General features: G+C 41.3%; 1 protein-coding gene across 1 annotated transcript; it reads right to left on the reverse strand.

Moving 5' to 3' along the window:
- Positions 1 to 6,031: 6,031 nt before the first annotated feature.
- Positions 6,032 to 6,538, reverse strand: LOC138874941 (uncharacterized). Its single transcript, XM_070153741.1, has one exon. It carries the CDS (start codon positions 6,536 to 6,538, stop codon positions 6,032 to 6,034), a length of 507 nt encoding a protein of 168 aa, XP_070009842.1.
- Between the last annotated feature and the right edge of the window lie 8,162 nt (positions 6,539 to 14,700).

Raw genomic sequence — 14,700 nt, forward strand, 5'->3', positions numbered from 1 at the left:
AACATCTGTCAATAAGCCTCTAAGAGTATATAAACGTCATAAAGATCGAGACAGGGTCCCGCCATACCTATCAATACATGGCCAAAGCATACTGACCAAATAGGCAACTCTGGAGCTAGTGGAGTGCACCAACATCTTCCGCTGAGCAGATAGCCTACTAGGAGGACTGTCAACCTGTTTATCAAGACCTGTGGGAATGAAACGCAGCGTCCCAAGCAAAAAGGATGTCAGTACAAATAAATTGCCGAGTATATAAGGCATGAAAGTTGTATATAAAGACATGAAAGAAACATGGAGTAAAGAACTCAACCTCTAAGTCTGAATAGCTCTGTGAATCATGAAACATTTATAATATCATGCATATATGTATAAATTTCATATCATGCATAGGTATATGCGTACATAACATCATCAAGCCTCTGAGAGCATCCCATCATATCATCTCGGCCTCTGTGGGCAAAATGATCAACGTATACCAGCTGATCGGGTGGCGGTGCGTATATAATGCCATAACATTTCCCCATACCCCATATACATATAATATACGTGTATATAACGTCATTTGGTCATGGGTCAATATACATGTATAAATGAATGCAATGCATAATAAAGTAAGTCAATAAGATCTCTCAAAATATCATGAGACCCATGAATAGACGATATGATAGTAGGACATATGGGGAATCAAGAACATAGACAACCCTAGTACTTCTAAGAATAGAATCATTTGTGAAAGTTGTGTGCTTACTTGTTTCGTTGTATCATATGGATCATGCCAAAAGGAAAGAAGGGAGAGCCTTAACATACCTCAAGTCGTCAATGTGACTCAACAACAAGCTTACGACAACTGGCGTGCCAACGTTATGACAAAGAAATACAGGTACAACTTAGATGGCGCTAGTATCTCACGTATCTCAAATGATAACTCGATTCTAAAATAAAACGGGCAGAATTTTCGCTACTTTTACTTCTCCCTCAAGCCTACTATAGGTGATACAACAACACAATACAACCAGCAACTCAAAAATAACCTAACTAGAATTCGGGACTTTTAATACAACAAAAAATCCAAACATACCAAAACTCACCCAATCAACAAGTTATCAATTAGCCTGAAATTTCAACGGCGAGCGACTGGCCCACTACCCTACGACATGTGGAATTTATCCATGCCTTTTATCCTTTCAAACTCCATAAATCAGTAGCACAATAGGCCAACACGAGTGGACTACAAAATTGTAGTGAGACTGTTGTTATAAGATCATTTCTTCTTCAAGTTACTATGTTTAGGTTGAAGCCTTCTTCCTTATTTCCTCAACTAGTCTTTCATTGTAGTACTTAGGTGAGACCCTCTGACTCTTGTAAAGCTGCGAGCTTGCTACATCATATACCTGACGGAATTTTTGGTGTTCTTGCTCACCTATAATTATCCCTTGTTGCTTACCTCCGCGACCTTGTGCTCGTAGATTTTCTTCTGAACTAAATTTTTTTAATATCTTTCCAGTGGCACTCTCTTTTATTTTCGTAACATTATACGGTACCTTTAATGACCCCAACTCCTATATGAATATTTCTCAAGGATCACAATGCTATCATGTCTGCGAGACTGAACTCCCTATGTTGGGTTTCACTATGTTTATCTTGCACGACCTGTTGATCTGTATCTTCTTGTCTAGCCATACCTAGACTCTTCCCAAATCAACTACAGACTACTCGTCCGTCCATTCTCATATCTATATTCTGCGTAACCTCTCTTGGTTTATGTCCTTTGTTTTAACTTACCTCTCGCACTGGATCCTTATGTAGCAAGTGTTCATTCGCACTTATTTATCAATAATATCCTGACCGGGAACTCTTACTGCCTCTCCCCGGTGTCGTGCTTGCATAATGTTCTGGTGTCGCGACATATCGGTAGGATCTGAATAAATACAACCTCATCCCTTTTTTCCTTTTTACCACATTCTTCCTTCACCATTCCATAGTTACCTAAACCACTTAACTCTGACGTATTACCATATCACACCATCTTCCCCCCTTTAGGGAAAGTACTAAGATTTAGTGCTACGATAATCCACCTATATATGTTTTACCTCTTCATCTTTGGCGTCTTTTCACATCACCAATGACCCTTACTTGCCTTACGGTAATCCTTGTGTACCAAGAATAACAAAATTTCTTACTCATGAGGGTGACACCTAGTGTAACTAGCACACTTAGTCCCATAAGCTTAACTCTGCTCACACTACTTGCTTTAGGGAAGCGTCTTTTTGAATGACCTTTAAAGGTTGTTCTTCTGTTGTCCATTCTATTATTGCCGGAACGCAATCTATGAAATTCTCACGATGTTGACTATTATCAAATCCTTCGGTCCCTAATTCATGTTAAGTTTATCTTGTTCACTAGCCCACACTAATTTCTATTACTCTGGGGTCTAACTTTTCCGTCTGGTAATCACATTGGAGTCGCCAACTCATTTCATGAAATGAGGGTATGACTTTATGGCTTATACAGTTTTATTACCTCAAAGCATGTCACCTCTTATCTTTTCCTTCACTTGATTATAGACTATGTCATTCTATCATATTTTGATTTACCGTTATCATCCTTTTATCACATATTACTCATAATGCTTCATTTAATCCTTATTCTCCTGCTAATATTTCTGTCTATCACTTTATTCTGAAAACTCAACAAAACGTTCTTTCACTTTTAGCTCCCCTTGCTTCATCCAATGGCTTTTCGGGACACCTAACATTCTCTCTCCTTTTTTTTACTAGGGACGGGAGTCATACTAAGTTAAATATTTATTCCTTCTAGGATTCCACTACCTATCTTCTGAAATTTCTGAACATTCTAGTATTCACTATACTATTCTAGAGTGCACCATCTGTGTGTCTCACAAGGAGAACTATTACTACGTTTGCTAAATACTTCAGAAATTTTAGCTAATGATAACAATCCATCAACCATTTTGGGTTCCTCTAACCCCAACTAGATCCTAATATCCCATCCTTCTCTTAAACTATATCTTCTAACTTCCATAGGGCATAACTGAGATGGGTGTGGCCAATTGTATGTATCTCTATCACTATTGAAAGTAATTCAAAATTCTTATATTTCTCTGCCTGAATTATAGATACTGATAATAATCACTAACTGGGTACCTCGTAGCCTTCTTCACCTTGCTTCTTTTACTTGTTGCAACTTATATCTTCGTTCTGATTCTCTTATTATGTTTTACCATATCTGAGGATAGATATTCATGCCTTAGCGATCCTTACTAAGAAGCTTAAACGTCTTAGTACAGACATGATATATTGAAGACTGTCACACCCCAACCTCGGAAAACGCGACCGCCGCTCAATCGAGCAGCCCCCAACTGAGCAAGCCTTATCAAACACTTCCTACCCAACTCGATACGAATAAGGAAACCATGCTTTTATTCATTTATTTAGATGAGGAAAGAGGGTGCATTCTACAATGTTAGCTCATTTTAAATCACAACATTAAATTGTCGATAAGTTCCAAGATTCCATACAAATACACTTTAGCAAAGCGAGAATTTGAATTACATCATAGTTCGTAGACTCATCCAACTCCCGTACATAACCCACACATATGTCTACAGAGCCTCTAAGGATGAAAAGACAAGTTATGACAATGACGGCAACAAGGCCCCGGCTATACCTCAAAAGTAGAAGTCTACAACAAAAGATGTGCAATATAACCCCTTGAAGGAGAAAGGGGCTCACCAAGACTTCAAGAAGAAGGTAATCCGCTATGCGCGATCTGCACTATCTGCAATGGAACCACCTACATTCATTTAAAAATGTAGCGCCCCCGGCAAAAAGGATGTTAGTACCATGGAATAGTACTAGTATGTATAACTAAACACCATCTAGTTAGAAAGAACTTTCATGCATGAATAAGAAATTACAAGTATAACTCAAGCTTTAAATGATGACCACATTATCAAATAAAAGAATCATACAACTTCCACATAATTTTTACATAGCTTTTAGTTTGGGGCATTTCACACTATTCATCATTGTTGACAATACCACCGCTATCTTGAGCGGAGTCCGATCTCGACCTGATCGGCTAGGTCGCCTCATTTGAGGCATATATTTCAATCACAATCTCATTTTCCTTTCCGGAATTCATTCACAATACCACTGCTATCTTGAGCAGAGTCCGATCTCGGCCCGATCGGCTAGGCCGTCTTTCCAAGGCATTGTTCCCTTTGCATTAATCACTTCGTTTCACATATATCATTTCATAGGCACTTGGGGACACAACTTATCACATTATCCTTGGCACTAGGCCGCATTATACATCGTTCCCACATTCAATGTTAGCTTTGGAATTTAGGATAATAAGCGCAAACAAGAGCAATTAAAATTGTAGGCATATAGGAGACTTCACATGGATGGCGCAACATACGCTGCTTCAATTTCAATTTAAAGTCCAAGCATTTCAATACATAATTCATATCCTTGCCCTCTTCAAGTTATCAAGACAACACTTTGATCATGTTGAGACACATTTTCACGCATATACGGTTACAACATCAATTCATGTAAAATGACAAGCAATGCAACAATTCAGCTCTAATATTTCCATATTCACACAAACACCGATGAAGCTCAATTTCTAAAAGACGGGGTTTTAGCCATAGATACCTCAACCAAGCTTTCCTTAATCTTATAGTGTTCCGTGATGTTCGCACTTCAATCTATTTATGCAATATAGCACAATTTAACTCATAATCAAGAAAATATCATAATCTAAGCTCTCTTGAGCATTTTACCAAGCATTTAGTGTTCATTAAGGCCTTATGGTTCTTTTATGAAAGATTACACTAGCCCATTACCCATGCCTCCTCTTTTATAATTCCTCATACTCTTCAAGAACACATGCATGCAATGCAAACCCCCTTATCCCCATGAATTACCTCACCAATGACCCTTTGTAGCTATGTATAAAAATGATAGCTGAGGTGATGAAGCCTTACCTCTTGGGATGAGGGTTTAGGTCCCTCACTTGATTATCTTTAATGATTTACCAAGGATTCATGGAGTAATTTTGATGGGAAGCACTTTCCCTCTCTTAGACCCCTCTCTCTCTCTCTCACTCTAAAAGTGTCAGGAAATAAGCTCAAATGAGCAATTGCACAGGATATAAAGACAGGGGGGTCGGGTTTAAAATTTAGAAAACTGGAGCCTCGACTCGGATCTACGATCGCATTTGTGATCGCAAAGTGGACATGCGGCAGAAATACGGTCAGCATACCCATTCTGCGGTCACATAATGCACTCCAGAACTCCCCCTTTCAAAATCCTAAGGAAATTATGCGACGACTTTGCGGCCTGCATATCGATTATGCGATCGCATAATCGGCCGCATAGTTGACATCAATTTGGCCAACACACTGCTTCACTCTGCGGTGACTATGCGGTCCGCATTCCTATTATGCGACCCCATAGTGGACCGCAAAGATGGCACTTTTCTGGAAAACATTATTCTTTGACTTTTTTAATGCATAGACCAGTTTTAAAGGGTCCGAACTGCGGCGAGCTTCACGCATCTCTAACACATATTCCTAATTGCCACTACGAGCTTTCGGGATTAGAGTGGAAATTTTTCACGGGGCCTCACATCCTCCCCCACTAAAGATCATTCGTCCTCGAATGAGAATCAAGGTTCGCTTATTAGCAATCTCTTATGCAACCTTCTGAGTTTTTTCTCAACCTAAACATATTATTAGTCTCCAAATTCGGCTAACTCCCTGAATTGCCAAAAATTTTGCCAGAGTTTCCTTTGTATCTGGGCCTTATCCACCTATCAGAGATCCCCAGAAACACATACTAATAGCAGGTACACATTCCATAGACATAAGATAACTCGTACAATACTATCCATGGCCGCATAGGCAATATATATATATATAACCAAAACAGGGCAGTTTTACATAGATTAATTCAAATGATAATAGTTCGTAGGAGCTAAGTGCATAAAAGCTATTTCATGACTATTCAAACAAATATGGGTACTTCTTTTTCATTTCATCCTCGGCTTCCCAAGTGGCTTCCTCAACTTGCTGGTTCTGCCATAACACCTTCACAGATGCAATTTCCTTATTTCTCAATTTCCGAACATGCCTATCAAGAACGACAACTGGAACTTCTTCATACGACAACTCTTCATTAACCTCAATAGTTTCAACCGGCACAATAGTGGACAGATCTCCTAGTACCTTTCTCAACATAGACACATGGAAGACCGGATGTACCAATGACAGCTCGGGTGGCTTGTATGCCACCTGGCCAATCCTCCGAATGATTTTGTATGGTCCGACATACCACGGACTCAATTTTCCCTTCTTCCCAAACCGCATGATGCCCTTCATAGGGTAAACCTTCAAAAATACCCAATCATCTTCCTTGAACTCTAAATCTCTGCAACGAACATCCGAGTAAGACTTTTGGCGACCCTGAGTAGTTTTCAACCTCTTCTTAATAATCTTGACTTTATCCATGGCCTGATGCACGAGGTTTGTACCTATCAATTCCGCTTCTCCAACCTCGAACCACCCAATGGGAGACCTACATCTCCTACCATACAATGCCTCAAATGGTGCCATCTGGATAGTAGCATGGAAGTTGTTGTTGTAAGCAAATTCTATGAGTGGCAAATGGTCATCCCAACTACCTTGAAATCAAGAGTACAAGCACGCAACATGTCCTCAAGCGTCTAAATGGTCCGCTCTACTTGACCATCGGTTTGAGGGTGAAAGGTTGTGCTAAGATTTATCTGCGTGCCCAAACCTTGCTGAAATTTCTTCCAAAAGTTGGCTGTGAGCTAAGCCTCTCGATCGGAAATGATTGAGACTGGAGTACCATCCAACCTGACTATTTCCTTGATATACAATTGGGCATACTGTTCCGCTTTGTCGGTAGCTTTAATTGGAAAGAAGTGCACTGATTTCATGAGTCGATCCACGATTACCAAAATTGGGTCGAACTTGCGTGGAGTGCGCAACAAACCTACCACAAAATCCATGTTAATCATCTCCCATTTCCACATTGGAATTTCTATGCTTTGAGCCAACCCACCGGGACTTTGATGTTCGGCCATCACTTGCTAACAATTCGGACAATTTGCCACAAAGTCCGCCACGTCCTTCTTCATGTTGTTCAACCAATAAATTTCCTTGAGATCATGATACATTTTCGTAGAACCTGGGTGCACGGAATACCTGGATGTGTGAGCTTCTGCCATGATCCTTCCCCAAAGATTGTCAATATTAGGAACACATAGGCGGTCTCGGTATCGTAGGGTACCATCATCCATGCCAAAGGAAAAAGTTGTGGTCTTGTGTTTGTGAATGCCCTCTTTCAGTTGTGCTAATAATGGATCATTGAATTGATTTTCTTTCACCTCCGCCACAAGCGATGATTCAACCCTATTTTGCCCAATTACCCCTCCTTCATTAGAGTCCGCAAGGCGAACTCCAAACTAGCCAACTAGTAAACTTCCCTGGCTAATGCCCTCTGATATGCCACCAAATGAGCCAAACTTCCCATAGATTTTAGACTAAGAGCGTCTGCCACAACATTAGCCCTTCCCAGGTGATAAAGAATATCAATGTCATAGTCCTTGAGTAACTGTAGCCATCATTTTTGCCTCAGATTCAACTCCTTCTGCTTGAAAATATATTGAAGGCTCTTGTGGTCCGTGAATATATCCACATGGACCCCATATAGATAATGTCACCAAATCTTTAGTGCAAACACCACTGCTGCAAGCTCAAAGTCATGAGTTGGATAGTTTTTTTCATGATTCTTGAGTTGCCTAGAAGCGTAGGCTATTACCTTGCCATGCTGCATTAACACGCACCCGAGCCCGATCCTGGAAGCATCGCAATATACCACAAATCCCTTTGTACCCTCCAGTAGGGTTAGTACCGGTGCTGCAGTCAATCTTGATTTCAATTCTTGGAAGCTCTTCTCACAAGCGTCTGACCACTGGAACTTAACTACTTTTTGGGTCAATTTAGTCAATGGAGAGGCAAGAGTAGAAAACCCCTCCACAAATCTCCTGTAGTACCCAGCCAAACCCAAGAAACTATGAATCTCCATTGGAGTGGTAGGTCTAGGCCAATTCTTCACTGCTGCAATCTTTTGAGGATCAACCATAATTCCTTCCCTAGAAACAACATGACCCAAGAATGCGACAGATTCAAGTTAAAATTCATGAAAATTTTGCATACAATTGATGTTGCTGAAGAGTCTACAAAACTACCCTGAGATGGTCAGCATGGTCCTCTTGACTTCGGGTATACACAAGAATATCATCAATGAATACTATCACAAAGGAGTCTAGAAAAGGCTTGAAGACTCGATTCATAAGATCCATGAAAGCTGCCGGGGCATTTGTTAGCCCAGAGGACATCACCAGAAATTCAAAGTGCCCATACCGAGTTCTGAAAGCTGTCTTTGGAATATCCTGCTCCCTTATCTTCAATTGATGATACCTGGACCGCAAGTCAATCTTTGAGAAACACGTAGCACCTTGCAGCTGATCAAACAAGTCATCTATTCTTGGTAGTGGGTATTTATTTTTGATTGTGACTTTGTTGAGTTGTTGGTAGTCAATACACATCCGCAAAGACCCATCCTTTTTCCTTACAAACAGGACCAGTGCGCCCCACAATGATAATGCTCGGTCGGATGAAACCCTTTTCTAACAAAATCTTTAATTGTTCCTTTAGCTCTTTCAGTTATGTCGGTGCCATTCTATAGGGTGGAATTGATATAGGCTACGTGTCTGGCATCACATCGATCCCAAAATCAATCTCCCTTTTTGGTGGAATCCCAAGGAGCTCATCTGGAAAGACATACAAAAATTCATTCACAACTAGTACAGACTCAAGGCTAAGTGCCTCGGCCTTGGTGTTCGTAACCCGAACTAAATGATAGATACACCTCTTCTTGATCATCTTGGCGGCCTTAAGGTAGGAAATAAATCGGCCTCTAGGCACTGCATTATCTCCCTCCCATTCAATAGCGGGTTCATTATGAAATTCAAGCCTCATAGTTCTAGGCCGACAATCAAGCTTGGCAAAACATGAATAAAGCCAATCCATTCCCATTATTACATCAAAATCCACCATTCCCAATTCAATAAGATCCGCCCAGGTATCCCTACCACACATCGTGAAAATACAACTTCTATAAACTCGAGTAGCCAAAATTGACTCACCAACTGGAGTAGATATCGAGAATGGTTCATGAAGTTGATCTGGTTATTTCTCGAATTCCATAGCAACAAAAGGGGTAACATAGGACAGTGTGGAACCGAGGTCAATAAGTGTATACACATCATGAGATTGGATAGTTAGAATACCTGTAACAACATCTGGGGAAGCCTTTGTAGTCTGGCGTCCACTCATAGCATAGAACCGTTGGGTCCTCCCAAACACTGCGCACCACCCCTAGCTGCACCACGCCCTGCAGGTGCTGGGATACCTCGAGATGGAGAGGGGGCTGAAGATGTAGCAGCTGCTAGGCTGGCTGGCTGTGCTATGCCCCTACCTGCTCCCTGGCGGGACACACGACAATGCCTCTGAATATGACCCCTCATCCCACATCCATAACATACGGGCAACTCCATGTAGCAAATCCCCGAGTGCATCTTCCCGTACCTGGGGCACGGGGACCTATGCTGCTGCTGGAACCTCTCTCCTGACCAACCCCACTAATGGGATCTCCTGTTGCCCTGACTGGGCCTAAACCGACTCCACTACTATTGGTTGGGCCCTGATGGCGGTGCACTGGCTGAAGATTATGCAACAGACTAGGAAGGCCCTGCTGGTCCTCCCCTAAAAGCTGATCTTCCCCCACCTAGTGACTCTCCCATGTTGCCCGTAGATTAGGCCTTGTTGTTACCCTCTCTCTCCATTCTGTTCTTCAATTTACAGTTCTCTGTATCCTGAGCAAATTCCACCATCTTCCCATAATTCATGTCAAAATCCAATGCAGCTGTAGAAGCCTCATTAATAGTCAAAGAATTAAGGCCCTGAACAAACAGGCGCACCCTGGCCTCCATTAGGGGCAACATATGAATGGCATACTTGGATAAGCGAGCAAACTCCATGTGGTACTCCCACACACTTTTGTTACCTTGCTTCAAATTTTCAAACTCTGCTGCACGGGCTTCCCTTGTCTCAGCGGACGGGAAATGATCTATAAAGGCATCATCAAACTCGCTCTACCTCACCGGAGGGCGCCCCTCCTCTCGAGGATCTTACCACAATTCAAACCACGAATAGACCACCCCTTTCAGACGGTAGGCAGCCAACTCTACTCACTCCATCTCAGTTTCACGCATAACCCTAAGGGTCTTGTGCATCTCATCAATAAAATCCTGAGGGTCTTCTTCTGGATTGGCACCTGAAAACACTGGAGGGTCTAACTGAAGAAATCTGTTCACCCTAGAACTAGTAGAATCCCCTTGCTGGCTGGATGAACTGGGCGCAACATTTGACCTCTGGGCCTGAGAGGTTACTAGCTGGGTCAACATCTGAATAGCTCCCCTAAGATCTCCATTAAAAATACCAGAACCGGAAACTGGGGCTGGAGGTAGGACAATGGCATCAACGGGAGGGATAGTGGTACCCTCCACGGGTGTAGGAACTAGGGTAGTCTACTTTGGAATAGAAGAATAAGGCAGAGTGATAGTAGGGCGGCTACCCTCACCCACAGTATCAAGCAGTGAATCATCAGCCACTCTTGAAGTGGCATAAGCATTGGCTTCCTGTCCAATCCTTGCTTTCTTCTTAGGTGCCATTTACTAAAAGATAGAACAATGCACTAATTAGAGAGGAAACAGTGTCACCGCACGATCCGGAATATCAAAGAAGGGTGTTATTCATAAATGCCCAAGTATCCTCCAACTTATAGATGTGGTCGACTACACACCGATAAGAAGGACTCTACTAAACACTGCTCTGAGACATCCTAGGACACTTTAAAACCTTATGCTCTGATACCAAGTTTGTCACGCCCCAACCTCGGAAGACGCGGCCGCACTCAATCTAGCAGCCCCCAACTGAGCAAGCCTTATCAGACACTTCCTACCCAACACGATACGAATAAGGAAACTATGCTTTCATTCATTTATTTAGACGAATAAAGAGGGTGCATTCTACAATGTTAGCTCATTTTAAATCACAACATTAAACCGTCGATAAGTTCCAAGATTCCATACAAATACACTTTAACAAAGTGAGAACTTGAATTACATCATAGTTCGTAGACACATCCAACTCCCGTACATAACCCACACATATGTCTACAGAGCCTCTAAGGATGAAAAAACAAGTTATCACAATGCCGGCAACAAGGCCCCGGCTATACCTCAAAAGTAGAAGTCTACAACAAAAGATGTGCAATATAACCCCTTGAAGGATAAAGGGTCTCACCAAGACTTCAAGAAGAAGGTACTATGTTACGCGCGATCCGCACTATCTACAATGGAGCCACCTACATTCATTTAAAAATGTAGCACCCTCGGTAAAAGGGACGTTAGTACCATGGAATAGTACTAGTAGGTATAACTAAACACCATCTAGTTAGAAAGAAATTTCATGTAAGAATAAGAAATCACAAGTATAACTCAAGCTTTAAACGATCACCACATTATCAAATAAAAGAATCATACAACTTCCACATCATTTTTACATAGCCTTTAGTTTGGGCCATTTCACACTATTCATCATTGTTCACAATACCACCGCTATCTTGAGCGGAGTCCGATCTCGACCCAATCGGCTAGGTCGCCTCATTTAAGGCATATATTTCAATCATAGTCTCATTTTCCTTTCCGGAATTCATTCACAATACTATCGCTATCTTGAGCGGAGTCCAACCACGGCCCGATCGGCTAGGCCGCCTTTCCAAGGCATTGTTCCCTTCGCATTAATCACTTCGTTTCACATATATCATTTCATAGGCACTTGGGGCCATAACTTATCACATTATCCTTGGAACTAGGACGTATATTTACATCGTTCCCACATTCAATGTTAGCTTTGTAATTTAGGATAATAAGCGCACACAAGAGCAATTAAAATTGTAGGCATAGAGGAGACTTCACATGTATAGCACAACATAAGCTGCTTCAATTTAAATTTAAAGTTCAAGAATTTCAATACATAATTCATATCCTTGCCCTCTTCAAGTTATCAAGATAGCACGTTGATCATGATGAGACACATTTTTCACGCATATACGGTTACAACATCAATTCATGTAAAATGACAAGCAATGCAACAATTCAGCTCTAATCTTACCATATTCACACAAACGCCGATGAAGCTCAATTTCTAAAAGACTGGGTTTTATCCATACATACCTCAACCGAGCTTTCCTTAATCCTATAATGTTCCGGAATGTTCGCACTTCAATCAATTTAAGCTATATAGCACAATTTAACTCATAATCAAGAAAAGATCATAATCTAAGCTCTCTTGAGCATTTTACCAAGCATTTATTGTTCATTAAGGCCTTATGGTTTTTTTATGCAAGATTACACTAGCCCATTACCCATGCCTCCTCTTTTATAATTCCTCATACTCCTTAAGAACACATGCATGCAATGCAACCCCCCTTATTCCCATGAATTACCTCACCAATGACCATTTGTAGCTATGTGTAAAAATGAGAGCTGGGGTGATGAAGCCTTACCTCTTGGGATGAGGGTTTAGGTCCCTCACTTCATTATCTTCAATGATTTACCAGGGATTCCTGGAGTAATTTTGATGGGAAGCACTTCCCCTCTCTTAGACCCCTCTCTCTCTCTCACTCTAAAAGTGTCAGGAAATAGGCTTAATGAGTTATTGCACAGTATATAACGACAGGGGGGTCGGGTTTAAAATTTAGAAAACTGGAGCCCTGATTCAGATCTACGATCGCATTATCGATCGCAAAGTGGACATGCGGCCCGCATAATGGACCGCAAAAATGCTCCCCAAGACCTGAACACACTGCTTGGGTATGCGGCAGAAATGCGGTTCGTATACTCGTTCTGCGGTCGCATACTGCACTGCAGAACTGCCCCTTTCAAAATCCCAAGGGAATTATGCGACGACTTTGCGGCCCGTATATCGATTATGCAATCGCATAATCGTCCGCATAGTTGACATCAATTTCGCCAACACACTACTTTACTCTGCGGCGACTATGCGGTCCGCATTCCTATTATGCGACTGAATAGTGGACCGCAAAAATGGCACTTTTCTGGAAAACATTATTCTTTGACTTTTTTAATGCATAGACCAGTTCTAAAGGGTTCGAACCGCGGCGAGCTTTACGCATCTCTAACACATATTACTAATTTCCATTACGAGCTTTCAGGTTTAGAGTGGAAATTTTTCACGGGGCCTCACAAAGACTTTACAATCACTCATCATAAGCATAATACAAAATCGAGTTCCTCTGACTCAACTCTTCTACAATTACATTCAATCTCTTACCAACTGTCTTTGTGGATGTAGGTATTGTTGTGTTACGAATAAAGTAGAATTTAAGAGTTTGAATTCTTACAATTGAGCTCTACCACATGATCTAGAATAAAGAAAGGAGTGACAGTCCTAAATACCCTATAGCCTCCTACTTATAAGTGTGGTGCACAATAACCCATAAAGAAGACTCTACTTGGCACGTCTTGTAGACTTCCTAGGACCGAACTACTCTGATACCACTTTTGTCAAGACCCAAACCGATGGGCCACGACGGGCACCGGTGCCTTACCCAATCGAGTACAAATATAACATATCTTTCTTATCATACCATCATGGGTAAATGGGCCAGAAAGGCATCATGAGATAACCAGAATAAAACATAAGGGAATACTAGACATAGGACGACCCAACATGATATAGAAACTTATACATGTGACACGTGGGTCTATAAGGCCGACATGATCATTTGTAAACTCAAAATATAGGCTAACAAGGCCATACAAGTATTCATATATATGACATCTATCAACAAGCCTCTAAAAGTACATAAACCACATAAAGATTGGGCTATGGCCCCACCATACCGATCAATACATGTCCAAAGCATACTGACTAAATATGCAACTCCAGAGCTAGTGGAGCACCTTCTGTTGAGCTGATAGCCTACTAGGAGGACTGTCAACCTGTCTATCGGTATATGTGGGTGTGAAACGCAGCGTCCCCAAAAAAAAGGGATGTCAGTACAAAAAAATACCGAGTATGTAAGGCATGAAAGCATTATATAAAGACATGAAAGAAACATGGAGTAAAGAACTCAACTTGTAAGTCTGAATAGCTCTATGAATCATGAAACATTTATAATGTCATGCATATACATATAAGTTTCATATAATGCATATGTATATGAGTACATAACATCATCAAGCCTCTGAGGGCATCCCATCATATCATCTCGGCCTCTGTGGGTGAAATCATCAACGTATACCAGCTGATTTGGTGGTGGTGCACATATAATACCATAACCTTTACATATACCCCATAAACCAATAATATACACGTGTATAATGTCATCTGTTCATGGGTCAATATGCATGTATAAATGAATGCAATGCATAATGAAGTAAGTCAATAAGATATCTCGGAATATCACGAGACCATGAATAGATGATATGATA

This window comes from Nicotiana sylvestris, chromosome 8 (genome assembly GCF_000393655.2).
Source record: "Nicotiana sylvestris chromosome 8, ASM39365v2, whole genome shotgun sequence".
NCBI lineage: Eukaryota > Viridiplantae > Streptophyta > Magnoliopsida > Solanales > Solanaceae > Nicotiana > Nicotiana sylvestris.